Below are 14,154 nucleotides of genomic sequence, written 5' to 3'. Positions count from 1 at the left end.
AGAAACGCTTTCCTTGCCATTGCCAGTCTACATTTTATATCCTCTCTACTTCGACATCATCAGTTATTTTGCTCCCCAAATAGCAAAATTCCTTTACTACTTTAAGTGTCTCATTTCCTAATCTAATTCCCTCAACATCACCCGACTTAATTAGACTACATTCCATTATTCTTGTTTTGCTCTTGTTGATGTTCATCTTATATCCTCCTTTCAAGACACTGTCCATTCCATTCAATTGCTCTTCCAAGTCCTTTGCTGTCTCTGACAGAATTACAATGTCATCGGCGAACCTCAAAGTTTTTATTTCTTCTCCATGAATTTTAATACCTACTCCGAACTTTTCTTTTGTTTCCTTTACTGCTTGCTCAATATACAGATTGAACAACATCGGGGAGAGGCTACAACCCTGTCTTACTCCCTTCCCAACCCCTGCTTCCCTTTCATGTCCCTCGACTCTTATAACTGCCATCTGGTTTCTGTACAAATTGTAAATAGCCTTTCACTCCCTGTATTTTACCCCTGCCACCTTTAGAATTTGAAAGAGAGTATTCCAGTCAAAATTGTCTAAAGCTTTCTCTAAGTCTACAAATGCTAGAAACGTAGGTTTGCCTTTCCTTAATCTTTCTTCTAAGATAAGTTGTAAGGTCAGTATTGCCTCACGTGTTCCAGTGTTTCTAAGGAATCCAAACTGATCTTCCCCGAGGTTGGCTTCTACTAGTTTTTCCATTCGTCTGTAAATAATTCGTGTTAGTGTTTTGCAGCTGTGACTTATTAAACTGATAGTTCGGTAATTTTCACATCTGTCAATACCTGCTTTCTTTGGGATTGAAATTATTTATTCTTCTTGAAGTCTGAGGGTATTTCGCCTGTTTCATACATCTTGCTCACCAGATGGTATAGTTTTGTCAGGACTGCCTCTCCCAAGGCCGTCAGTAGTTCCAATGGAATGTTGTCTAATCCGGCGGCCTTGTTCCGACTGAGGTCTTTCAGTGCTCTGTCAAACTCTTCACGCAGTATCGTATCTCCCATTTCATCTTCATCTACATCCTCTTCCATTTCCATAATATTGTCCTCAAGTACATCGCCCTTGTATAGACCCTCTATATACTCCTTCCACCTTTGTGCCTTCCCTTCTTTGCTTAGAACTGGGTTTCCATCTGAGCTCTTTATATTCGTACAAGTGGCTCTCTTATCTCCAAAGGTCTCTTTAATTTTCCTGTAGGCAGTATCGATCTTACCCCTAGTGAGATAGGCCTCTACATCCTTACATTTCTCCTCTAGCCATCCCTGCTTAGCCATTTTGCACTTCCTGTCGATGTCATTTTTGAGACGTTTGTATTCCTTTTTGCCTCCTTCATTTACTGCATTTTTATATTTTCTCCTTTCATCAATTAAATTCAATATTTCTTCTGTTACCCAAGGATTTCTACTAGCCCTCGTCTTTTTACCTACTTGATCCTCTGCTGCCTTCGATACTTCATCCCTCAAAGCTGCCCATTCTTCTTCTACTGTATTTCTTTCCCCCATTCCTGTCAGTTGTTCCCTTATGCTCTCCCTGAAACTGTATACAACCTCTGGTTCTTTCAGTTTATCCAGATCCCATCACCTTAAATTCCCACCTTTTTGCAGTTTCTTCAGTTTTAATCTACAGGTCATAACCAATAGATTGTGGTCACAGTCCACATCTGCCTCTGGAAATGTCTTACAATTTAAAACCTGGTTCCTAAATCTCTGTCTTACCATTATACACTCCTGGAAATGGAAAAAAGAACACATGACACCGGTGTGTCAGACCCACCATACTTGCTCCGGACACTGCGAGAGGTCTGTACAAGCAATGATCACACGCACGGCACAGCGGACACACCAGGAACCGCGGTGTTGGCCGTCGAATGGCGCTAGCTGCGCAGCATTTGTGCACCGCCGCCGTCAGTGTCAGCCAGTTTGCCGTGGCATACGGAGCTCCATCGCAGTCTTTAACACTGGTAGCATGCCGCGACAGCGTGGACGTGAACCGTATGTGCAGTTGACGGACTTTGAGCGAGGGCGTATAGTGGGCACGCGGAAGGCCGGGTGGACGTACCGCCGAATTGCTCGACACGTGGGGCGTGAGGTCTCCACAGTACATCGATGTTGTCGCCAGTGGTCGGCGGAAGGTGCACGTGCCCGTCGACCTGGGACCGGACCGCAGCGACGCACGGATGCACGCCAAGACTGTAGGATCCTACGCAGTGGCGTAGGGGACCGCACCGCCACTTCCCAGCAAATTAGGGACACTGTTGCTCCTGGGGTATCGGCGAGGACCATTCGCAACCGTCTCCATGAAGCTGGGCTACGGTCCCGCACACCGTTAGGCCGTCTTCCGCTCACGCCCCAACATCGTGCAGCCTGCCTCCAGTGGTGTCGCGACAGGCGTGAATGGAGGGACGAATGGAGACGTGTCGTCTTCAGCGATGAGAGTCGCTTCTGCCTTGGTGCCAATGATGGTCGTATGCGTGTTTGGCGCCGTGCAGGTGAGCGCCACAATCAGGACTGCATACGACCGAGGCACACAGGGCCAACACCCGGCATCATGGTGTGGGGAGCGATCTCCTACACTGGCCGTACACCACTGGTGATCGTCGAGGGGACACTGAATAGTGCACGGTACATCCAAACCGTCATCGAACCCATCGTTCTACCATTCCTAGACCGGCATGGGAACTTGCTGTTCCAACAGGACAATGCACGTCCGCATGTATCCCGTGCCACCCAACGTGCTCTAGAAGGTGTAAGTCAACTACCCTGGCCAGCAAGATCTCCGGATCTGTCTCCCATTGAGCATGTTTGGGACTGGATGAAGCGTCGTCTCACGCGGTCTGCACGTCCAGCACGAACGCTGGTCCAACTGAGGCGCCAGGTGGAAATGGCATGGCAAGCCGTTCCACAGGACTACATCCAGCATCTCTACGATCGTCTCCATGGGAGAATAGCAGCCTGCATTGCTGCGAAAGGTGGATATACACTGTACTAGTACCGACATTGTGCATGCTCTGTTGCCTGTGTCTATGTGCCTGTGGTTCTGTCAGTGTGATCATGTGATGTATCTGACCCCAGGAATGTGTCAATAAAAGTTTCCCCTTCCTGGGACAATGAATTCACGGTGTTCTTATTTCAATTTCCAGGAGTGTATAATCTATCTGATATCTTTTAGTATATCCAGGGTTCTTCCATGTATACAACCTTCGTTCATGATTCTTAAACCAAGTGTTAGCTATGATTATGTTGTGCTCTGTGCAAAATTCTACCAGGCGGCTTCCTCTATCATTTCTTAGCCCCAATCCATATTCACCTACTATGTTTCCTTCTCTCCCTTTTCCTACACTCGAATTCCAGTCACCCATTATTATTAAATTTTCTTCTCCCTTCACAATCTGAATAATTTCTTTTATTTCATCATACATTTCTTCAATTTCTTCGTCATCTGCAGAGCTAGTTGGCATATAAACTTGTACTACTGTAGTAGGTGTGGGCTTCGTATCTATCTTGGCCACAATAATGCGTTCACTATGCTGTTTGTAGTAGCTTACCCGCATTCCTATTTTCCTATTCATTATTAAACGTACTCCTGCATTATCCCTATTTGATTTTGTGTTTATAACCCTGTAGTCACCTGACCAGAAGTCTTGTTCCTCCTGCCACCGAACTTCACTAATTCCCACTATATCTAACTTCAACCTATCCATTTCCCTTTTTAAATTTTGTAACCTACCTGCCCGATTGAGGGATCTGACATTCCACACTCCGATCTGTAGAACGCCAGTTTTCTTTCTCCTGATAATGACATCCTCTTGAGTAGAGTTTTCTCTTGAGTAGAGTTTTCTTTCTCCTGATAATGACATCCTCTTGAGTAGTCCCCGCCCGGAGATCCGAATGGGGGACTATTTTACCTCCGGAATATTTTACCCAAGAGGACGCCATCATCATTAACCATACAGTAAAGCTGAATCCCTCAGGAAAAATTACGGCTGTAGTTTCCCCTTGCTGTCAGCCGTTCGCAGTACCAGCACAGCAAGGCCGTTTTGGTTATTGTTACAAGGCCAGATCAGTCAATCATCCAGACTGTTGCCCTTGCAACTACTGAAAAGGCTGCTGCCCCTCTTCAGGAACCACACGTTTGTCTGGCCTCTCAACAGATACCCCTCCGTTGTGGTTGCACCTACGGTACGGCTATCTGTATCGCTGAGGCATGCAAGCCTCCCCACCAATGGCAAGGTTCATGGTTCATGGGGGGGGGGGGGGTTTATGCCATAAAGAGTGTAAAAACAGGGGCGTTTATTTGGTTTCAGAGCTCTCTTGTAGTCTTAATTTATTAGTTATGAGTTCCAGAGGGAAAATATGATGGGATTTGTTATATAGAATTTGCAATCTCTTGCTTGTATGTATGAGTGTCACTCCAAAATAAATGCACACTATTTTTTTAAAAATCCATCTTTTATTCTACATGTTTGAAAGTTTTAGGAACAATAATTTCATTTCTCCACATAATTTCCATCCCTCTCAACTGCCTTATGCCATCTTGGAACCAGCACCTGTATACCCGCACGGTAAAATTCTGGACCAACCTGTCGGAGCCACTGTTTGGCAGTGTGCACAAGGGAGTCATCATCTTCAAACCTTGTTCCACGAATAGAGTCTTTCAGTTTCCCAAAGAGATGATAGTCACATGGAGCCAGGTCAGGACTGTAAGCCGGGTGTTTCAGTGTTGTCCATTCGAGTTTTGTGATGGTTTCCCTGGTTTTTTGACTGACATGTGGTCGTGCATTGTCGTACAACAGCAAAACATCCTGCTATGGCCGATGTGGTTGAACACAACTCAGTCGAGCTCTAAGTTTCTTCAGTGTCATAACATATGCATCAGAATTTATGGTGGTTCCACTTGACATGATGTCCACAAGCAAGAGTACTTCGGGATCGAAAAACACCATAGCCATATTTTTTCCAGCAGAAGGTGTGGTTTTGAATTTTTTTTCTTCGGTGAATTTGCCTGATGCCACCCAATTGATTGCCTCTTCGTCTCTGGTGAAAAATGATGAATCCATGTTTCATCACCTGTCACAATTCTTCCAAGAAATTCATCTCCACCGTTCTCGTACTATTCCAAAAGTTCGCTGCATACCGTTTTTCTTCTTTCTTTGTGAGCCACGGTCAGCATCCTGGGAACACACCTGGCAGAAATCTTTTTTAACGCCAACACTTCCAGTATTCTGCAAACATCTCCTTCCCCTATCCTGACGTAGCGTTACAATTCGTTCACTGCGATGGGTTTGTCAGAAGTCACCAATTCGATAACTCTCTGCACATTGTCTGTAGTGTGTGTAGTACGAGGCCTGCCACTGCAAGGACAATCCTCAATACTGCCATGCCCGGTTTCATCACGTAACCTGCTTGCCCACCGACTAACTATACTGCGATCGACAGCAGCATCTTCTTACAACATTTTCAACCTTTTGTGGATGTTTCCCACTGTTTCGTGTTCACAGCACAGGAATTCTATGACAGCACGTTGCTTCTGACGAACGTCAAGTGTAGCAGCTATCTTGAAGATATGCTGTGACAGCGCCACTCATGGGAACAGGTTGAAGTAAATTTGAAAACAAGCGGGAAGGATGTATCCACACACTGTAAAACTTTCACTCAAGGAGAATGAAAACTGTATTTTTACAAAAATAGTGTGCATTTCTTTTGGAGTGATCCTTGTAAAACAATATTCTTCTGAAATAACGTAGCTTTGAAATCAAATTTCAACACTTTATTTCTCTTTCCTGTTTCACTTTATTTTTTATGGACGCAGAGTGGAAATATTTTTTTCAATTTTTGTCCAACTGAAGAGTAAGGAAAGTTTGAAATACAGAATACACGATATACTTCTATAAGTAGCCTTGATTCTTCATTTTTCCTGAGTGAGAAACCACTCATATGAGTCGCTTTATGTATACCTTCCTCACCAGTGACAACAATCATGATTCATGTTTGACATTGAATATCTCTCCTTCTAGATTAGATTAGATTAGATTAATACTTTTTCCATAGATCATGAATACGACACTTCGTAATGATGTGGAACATGTCAGGTTAATGAAAGATGTCTGTACAAGATATTACATTACACAAAATTTTGAATGACACTAATGTTTAAGTTGTTTTTTTCCCCTCCCTTAATTAATATCTAAAACTTCAGCCAATGAGTAGAAGGAGTTGTCATCTAGAAATTCTTTTAATTTATTTTTAAATGTTGGTTGGCTATCTGTCAGGCTTTTGATGCTGTTTGGTAGGTGACCAAAGACTTTTGTGACAGCATAATGTACCCCTTTCCATGCCAAAGTCAGATTTAACCCTGCGTAGCGAAGATCATCCTTTCTCATGGTGTTATAGCTATGCACACTGCTATTACTTTTGAACTGTGTTGGATTATTAACAACAAATTTCATAAGTGAATATATATACTGTGAGGTTACTGTGAGGATCCCTAGATCCTTAAATAGATATCTGCAGGATGACCGTGGGTGGGCTCCAGCAATTATTCTGATTACACGTTTTTGAGCAGTGAATACTTTTCTACTCAATGATGAATTACCCCATAATATGATGCCATGCGAAAGCAGTGAATGGAAGTAGGCATAGTAAGCTAATTTACTATTTTGGAATATTAACAAACATCTGGTGATGGATCAGATGAAGAGCCACAAAAATGAGCAAATGTTAATTTGAAACTAATAAAGCCAACTGATGGTAACAAAGTTCAGAGCTATTGTAGACAGCCAATGAAGGTGACGTTACTGATGTGCGACCCCTTAAAGAACAGAATTTAGAGACATAGGAGAAACACTTTCAAGGACAAGCAATGCCATAAAAAATATAAACATTGATAACACAGGGATATAGATGTTTTCAAAATCAGATACCAGTGCAAAGACTCCTACATTTCATCCTGGGAACTCCATGTTCCAGGAGCTTACATGAAAGATCCATGTTGAGGAGACAACTGCAGAAGTAAATGTCATAAGAAGTTTGTCCGTGCAGAAAGGCTGAACATTATTTAAAGATATTACAAATTAGAGATGTATGCGAGGAAAAAGGCTTTATTTCTAGTAATTCAGGCAATATCTTAAAAAAAAGTCTAACACAGGAGTGAACTGAAAAAGGAACTTCACTGTTACGTTCTACTTGCTGTGAAGAACAGAATGAATCGAAGTCTGCAAGGCCATGTTTCTGAATAAACTTGGAATCTGTTAAGGTGTTGTGGTTACAGTGATGAAGTAAAGAGCACTCGAAAACACAAGTGAAGAAAGCAGAAGAACCATCATCTAAGAAAATTTAGTTCTCCAGAAATTTGGAATGGGGTGAGGAATCAAGCTGAAAATTTTTCAGTGGCTCAGTCGTGCTACTTTCGCTCTACAAAAAAAAATCCTTAGATTGTCACTTAACATCACACTCATGTGCTCCCTGTACAAATCTGTGCATACAGACCGTATTTACAGAAAAACAGTCTCAGAGGATTATAGTCTCTGTTTTCGTCATCCCAAAGAAAGATCAGTGATGCCTATACATGGCCTAGAGTACTGCTATGGTCAATAACGATGCACTTACAACTAATTATAAAGCTCACCTTTTATAAAAATACAGGGCTCGAGAGGAGAAGAAACAAGAGATGGAGTGAGCCCAAAACTTATATAGGACTTTTGTAAGCTGCAACTTCTGTCTCCAGCAAGTTTTGTTGACAACAACTGATTCCATCAACAATGGTTTGTTTTATAAGCAGCGACTGAATTTTTTAAAATTTTACAGACAATGACACAAAGTCAAAACAAGAAGAGAGTTTCTGTGCTCGGAAATACAGAGGAAATGAGGAAGATGTGAGATAGCAATCTGTTTGTATGGATGTTGAAGTCTCTACCTGCAATGGTAAAACTCATTTCAACGATTGTTGTGGAGGACAGAATCTAAACAAATTTGTTGCTGCAATGTTCTCGCCTGCTATTCAGGAAATATCTAACCTAGAATTAACCCATCACTGGAAAATCTAACCTAGAATTCATTGATTTAAATTCATGTTTATTCATCACGGTGAAATGGAATGTATCTCATTGCATCTGGCAGTCACTACAGAATTTTAAAGAAGTTGGTAAAAGTGGACTGGCCTGCTGACTATTGCTGAAAATGCAAGAAGAAGGTGGTGACAAACCTTATATTGTTCGTGAAACAACCCGTGAGAATATTATCAACTGACAGTATCATGTGATTTGCTACATTGCAGTTACAAAAGAAGATGTGAACAGGAAACCAGTCAGATGGTTAAGACCGAGTGAGGTGGTGTAGTGGTTAACACACTGGGCTAGCAATTGGGAGAACGATGGTTCAAACCAGTATCTGACAACAGAGATTCAGGTTTTCCGTGACTTCCCTAAATCGCTCCAAGCAAAAGCCAGGATGTTTCATTTGAAACGGCACGGCCAATTTCCTTCCCATCCTTAACACAATCCGAGCTTGTGCACTGTTTCAATGACCTTGGTGTCGATGGGACGCTAAAACTAATCTTCCTTCCTACTTCGGATTGGAATGTCATAAAACAGCGTCCATCTGTTATGCGATTTAAAGAAAACTTTAACAAAGAGTTTAGGGCTCATAACTGTAACAAGAAAACAGAAACATCAACAAGATCTCACTGTCAAGCGCCTTGTACATGCCCGTCCTGCCTGCAACAAAGGAAAATTAGAACGACTTGATGTCCCTGTTCAGATCAGTGCTTCGCATACGGTACAGTGAAGATGTAAAATTCCAAGAAATTTTCAAACGCATTTATCCAATAACACCTATTTTAAGTTATCTAGTTGTTGTCCTAAAATAGCGATAAGGGTTTACCAAAGGGATAGAATATCTTATGGAATTTAATTTACGCATTAAATCTTTCCAATTTTCTTATATTTCTTATCTCACAGCCCACGGCATAGTGCTTTGTCTTGGAGCAAGATCTTTGGTTTAGCTGGTTTCAGTGTGTAGTCAGCTGCAAGTTTGTGGATTTGCGGAAATTTGTGTGTGACACTCTCCAGGTAATTTATAAGCGTTTATAAACTGTAAGCAGGAATAACTGAAGGAATGTGTTTCGGAAGTAGATTAACGTTGAACTTCATTTCCATCACAATAAGAGTTGCGTTTGATGAGTGAGTGTAATATTTCGCGAATGTCTTGTGACGATGCTGTGGTTGCTATGTTTGAGGCTGCTGTCTTTTTCTTTTAAAAATTTTAATGCTTACAGAAGGATGAGATTTTATTCTGTATTTAATTGTGTTCACATTACCTATAGTGTGCTTGGTAACTGTGTGTGAATTGTAATTTTTCATGTTATGTTCATAACAACCAAATACCTGAGTTGTTAGTGCTTGTTGTTTTGGGCCTGTCAGGAAAAATCGCTACCTGTATCTTCGTAAAAGAAACGGCTGAGATTGTGACGTGTTGTCAGGAGCAGTTTGTCTATACAGTGATCTCCGTCATGTACTTCGTGACTGACGAGAAAAGGCCGACAGTGAAGTTCAAGCATTCGCTATGTTACTACGGTTATGTTGACCTACTTAACTGTAATAATGATTGTGATGATAATTTGCTGTGATTTGATGTAGACGTAAAGCGGTTCCATATTTTAGGGCTAACGTAAGCATTTTTTCAAGTGCCCACAGTTTCATCATTTCGTAGTTTATGTTCACATGAAAGGAAATGCTGTAATTCTGTTGCATTTTGTTAGTGCCGTGCTTTGATGACTCGTGTCATTAGTATTCGCCTAATCATGTGTAAATAAGTTTGTTATAGTGTGTGGTTTTTAATGGTGTTCTGCATAAGAATAGTGTAACATTATTTAGGAACTGGCGAAATATGAGGTACAGATTAACTATTATTTGTCTAACATAAAGCATTAGGTCCTACATGTTATCAGAACTTAATAGCTCATTCACCATAGCTACAGTTACTAGCAAGTCGTTCCAGTAAATCAGTTTTGTAAGAAAAAACTAACCAATGTTACATTATGATTGTTTTTTCTCTTCATGCCCTGAGAAATGGAAATGAGTTTATATCACTAAACACACTTTTCCTCAGCTACCTTGAATCTGTTTCCTGCGTAATCACCCATTTGATGCGTCCAATAGATGAATGAAAATACTGCCTTTGAGCTATACTTCATGGTAACAACGGAAAATGAGTACAACTGTTCTTATCTGATTGCTTTTCTTTTTCAGACTGTAGAACTGAAATCATGGACCAGGAGCCAACTATGTGGATAAAAAATGAGGTAATGGATGAAGTACAAACTGAGTTACACTACATGGTAAGGGGCTTACTTGTATTTCTTGACAGTGTTTCATTAATTTCTGTGTGCAGCAGTATGGTGTGTGAGTACATGCAATTGATGCCATACTACTGGAAACATGAGTAATTCAATTTACTAAAAAATTGTTAATCTTTGTCTTAAATATGGCATTTTGCACAGTGCTTCGAAATAAGCCTTGTATTAAGCCTCACATAGAATTAAGAGTTTCAATTTAATGTTCAGTAAACATGGAAAACATATTTAATGCACAACACAATTATATGGATAAAGTGGTTGCCATTGAGCGAGTATATGCTGCTCTGGTAAGTTTCTTTAAAATGACAGTCTTAATGTGCGACTTAAGAATAATGATGACTATAGTGAATGTTAGTGCTGCCATTAAATTTAGAACTGGTATTGGTGCAGTTAATGCATTATTGCAGTGTATTGTGGTATGGAATGACAACTGTAATTTATTTATTGATGATGTAAAATAAGTTAACTGTAAACAATTTTGAAGTGACATTTTTTTGTTACTAATCTGAGAAGTACGTTTTGTAGTACTATTAAGATTAAAAGTTGACTTTAAATACGTGAACAAAGTGTAAGTAGAACTGCCAGCAGTAAAGTTAAATTACAAATATCACATGGAAGCATAAATTGTTACACAGCCTGTAGATGCAGAATAAATTTGTATGTTGGCAGCAAAGTTTTGATGAAGCCATGGAGTTACATATTAAATGCCCGGGTTCGATTCCCGGCGGGGTCGGGGATTTTCTCTGCCTCGTGATGGCTGGGTGTTGTGTGCTGTCCTTAGGTTAGTTAGGATTAAGTAGTTCTAAGTTCTAGGGGACTGATGACCATAGATATTAAGTCCCATAGTGCTCAGAGCCATTTGAACATATTAAATATTGACAGGTTTGTACATAACCACTTTCTCCATTTGCTGCACATTGTTACACATATTGTTTGTGAAACTGCCAGAATGTTAGTTACTGGTGTAAACAATCATACATATATATGTCACATAAATTCTGGTGCAGTGCAACCATTTGTAAGGTATTCAGCTATAAGCAGGCAACTAAATTCACTTGGTGCCACTAGTGTTTTTGTTCTGCCAACCAGAATTGAGAGTCCTGCTACAGTCAGGCAAACTACTTGTGTACTGTCTGTGCTAAACTATTCTGCTTCAACATCCATCTTGAGTACAACTACAGAAGTACTATGATAGCATTAATGCAGCATTTGCATTTGAATATATGTGAGTGCTTCATTATAGTTTGTACAAAATATGCCAACAGCTTGCAGTTCATTTGACAAGCTGTATCACAACAATAATCCTAAATTGTCTCTGTGAGGGAACTGTAGGAAAGTAAATACACTAAATTTTATTAAATACAGTAAAAGAGTGGTTAGACCCAACATAGTTCAGGCTTTGGCTTTGACACCTGATGTAATAATGGTTTGGCACACAGTATATGTATGCACAACACACATCATGTGAATGAAAATAAATTTGCGGAGTCATTGACCTTGGACCTGAACCTGAGAACTATTCAAAGGCTAAAAGGTTAAAATGTGGTGCTAGACTCCCCCCCCCTCCCCCCCCTTGAAAAATTGGATGTGATGAGACTAATCCATAGTGCAGCTCAAGGCATAGCCTGGGTTGAAAGATGGCAGTGCGGCTGTGAGCTGACAAAGCCTAGAAATGTGAAAGCCAAGTAAAAGATGTGGTAACAGATTGACCAGTAGCACAGCCTAATGTTTACCAAAAAATCCAAATGGTGCCCAGAATGTATCTTTTATCCACAAGAAGTCTTGTCTTACATTGTGTGCTGTGTTAGTTGATGGACAGAACTTCCCTTTGACCTTTAAGGGATGCATGTAGACATACCAGTTGAAAGCCACCTTCTTTGCCAAAGTAATTAAAGCTTAAATTTTAATTGGTGAACATTTTGGCATGCGCGCATGTTGGAAAGTAATGGCACAAAATTTTCAGTTGAAAATAATTGCTGCATCAAAATTAAAACAAACTTTATTAACATTCTACAGTCACCAGGGCACTCAACACCTTTGTCCCAATGAGACACAAGGTTCTTGGTGTTGTCAGTGTAGAGTGTTTGACTTCATTGGCAGACCCACAACCTCACCTCTGCTCACACCAATTCACCACTATCAAAGTGAAGGCCTTGAAGGTGTTCTTTAGGTTTTGGAAATTGTTGAAAATTCATTGGGTCAAACCGGGACACTATGGAGGATAATCAGTAATAATGAATCAAAGGTGTCATACCGTTGCAAGTGCAAAAAAGTTATGTATGGTCTGGCATTGTCATGATGTAGGAGAGGGTGTCCACACATAGCTGAAGTATTTGAGCTCTGTGTTCTGAGGGTTTTGTCACTTGCTTATAAGGTTAAACAACACACACCCATGTTACACACTGCATTTCAGAACTCTCCAGCAGAAGGGTGCTGCATATTGCAACAGCAAAATGGCAACATCAACAGAGTAATATGCATGACAACTGATATTAAGAACAGAATCAAAATTTTGGAGACATCATTTTCTGGTTCACCCTTGTAATAAATTGATGCATTTGACAGTTGCCTTGAATGTTGCGGAATGGTTCCCTTGGCATTGCGCAGCACCCATTTGGAAGTCAAAATACTAACTCCATATACACATCAGCCAAAACATTATTAAACTTATATTTTGGTAATTTTCACACCTGTCGATACTTGTTTTCTTTTGGGATTGCAATTATTATATTCTTCTTGAAGTCTGAGGGTATTTCGCCTGTCCCGTACATCGTGCTCACCAGATAGCAAAGTTTTGTCAAGGCTGGCTCTCCCAAGGCTATCAGTAGTTTTAATGGATGTTGTCTACTCCCAGGGCCTTGATACAACTTAGGTATTTCAGCACTCTGTCAAGCTCTTCACACAGTATCATATCTCCCATTTCATCCTCATCTACGTTCTCTTCAATTTTCATAATTACGTCACCCTTATATAGACCCTCCATATACTTCTTTCACCTTTTTGCCTTCCCTTCCTGTGGTAATGCACTATGAATTCCTGTGACAACTTGATAGGAGCAAAACGTGAATTTTTCAGCTGGGTTGCATTTAAGATAAACAACCCTGCCTTGACAATCCAACACCAATCCACCACTACTTACAAAAACACACTCCAAAATTAAGTTCACTGAAAGATTTTTAATTACCATCCACTTCACAAACCAAGAAAATTTTCCAGCACTCAGTTTTGACTATCAGAGGCAACATGTGCCCCATGAGAGTTCAACATCGGGAGGACGGATGCAAACGAGGCAGTTCATAGGTATGGTGGAACACCAAATACCACAGATAATTGAAACGAGAAACTGAACTACCATAGTTGAGGAGGGTGCACAGTGGTTCCTGGTTAAGTTGTACCCAAAGGTAAGGCATGGGTTCCCCTACCTCAGACTTTGCACAGAGACAGCACATTGGCAGAAGAAAAGTACCATGCCTCTTCCATTCCTTGTGATGTCAGCCATTTGACTCCCCTTCCATGGAACCAGGCATTGCTATACAAAATGCCCACTTCCAGTACACCAGAAACACAACCTACAGTTGTTCCTTATGGGTGGTCCCCTTTTAAATTGCTTGGAATCTCAATCCCCATCCTGATAATGACACTTAAACCCCATCACTGCTGGTCTGCGAAACTCTGACTTCAATAGCGGACACCAAAGCTTCTAATTCAGTAAAAGATGTGCATTTACTAGCGAAGGTAATCCATGAACAGTCCTGTGGCTCCATTTTCTCTAATATATT

General features: G+C 40.8%; 1 protein-coding gene across 1 annotated transcript in view; it reads left to right on the top strand.

Annotated features, from left to right (window-relative positions):
• Window positions 1-9,025: 9,025 nt before the first annotated feature.
• The window catches only part of LOC124553833 (zinc finger protein 492-like), a 114,304-nt gene continuing 109,175 nt past the window's right edge, over window positions 9,026-14,154 (top strand). Inside the window, exons 1-2 of the mRNA XM_047127823.1 lie at window positions 9,026-9,089; window positions 10,269-10,357. Of these exons, the coding sequence (XP_046983779.1) occupies window positions 10,286-10,357 (72 nt within the window). The 5' untranslated portion in view covers window positions 9,026-9,089; window positions 10,269-10,285. The remainder of the gene's footprint in view (window positions 9,090-10,268; window positions 10,358-14,154) is intronic.

The sequence above is a fragment of the Schistocerca americana genome, chromosome 11 (genome assembly GCF_021461395.2).
Source record: "Schistocerca americana isolate TAMUIC-IGC-003095 chromosome 11, iqSchAmer2.1, whole genome shotgun sequence".
Classification (NCBI taxonomy): Eukaryota; Metazoa; Arthropoda; class Insecta; order Orthoptera; family Acrididae; genus Schistocerca; species Schistocerca americana.
Note: the sequence above shows the minus strand (reverse complement) of the source record. Positions and strands in the feature narration are given on the sequence as shown.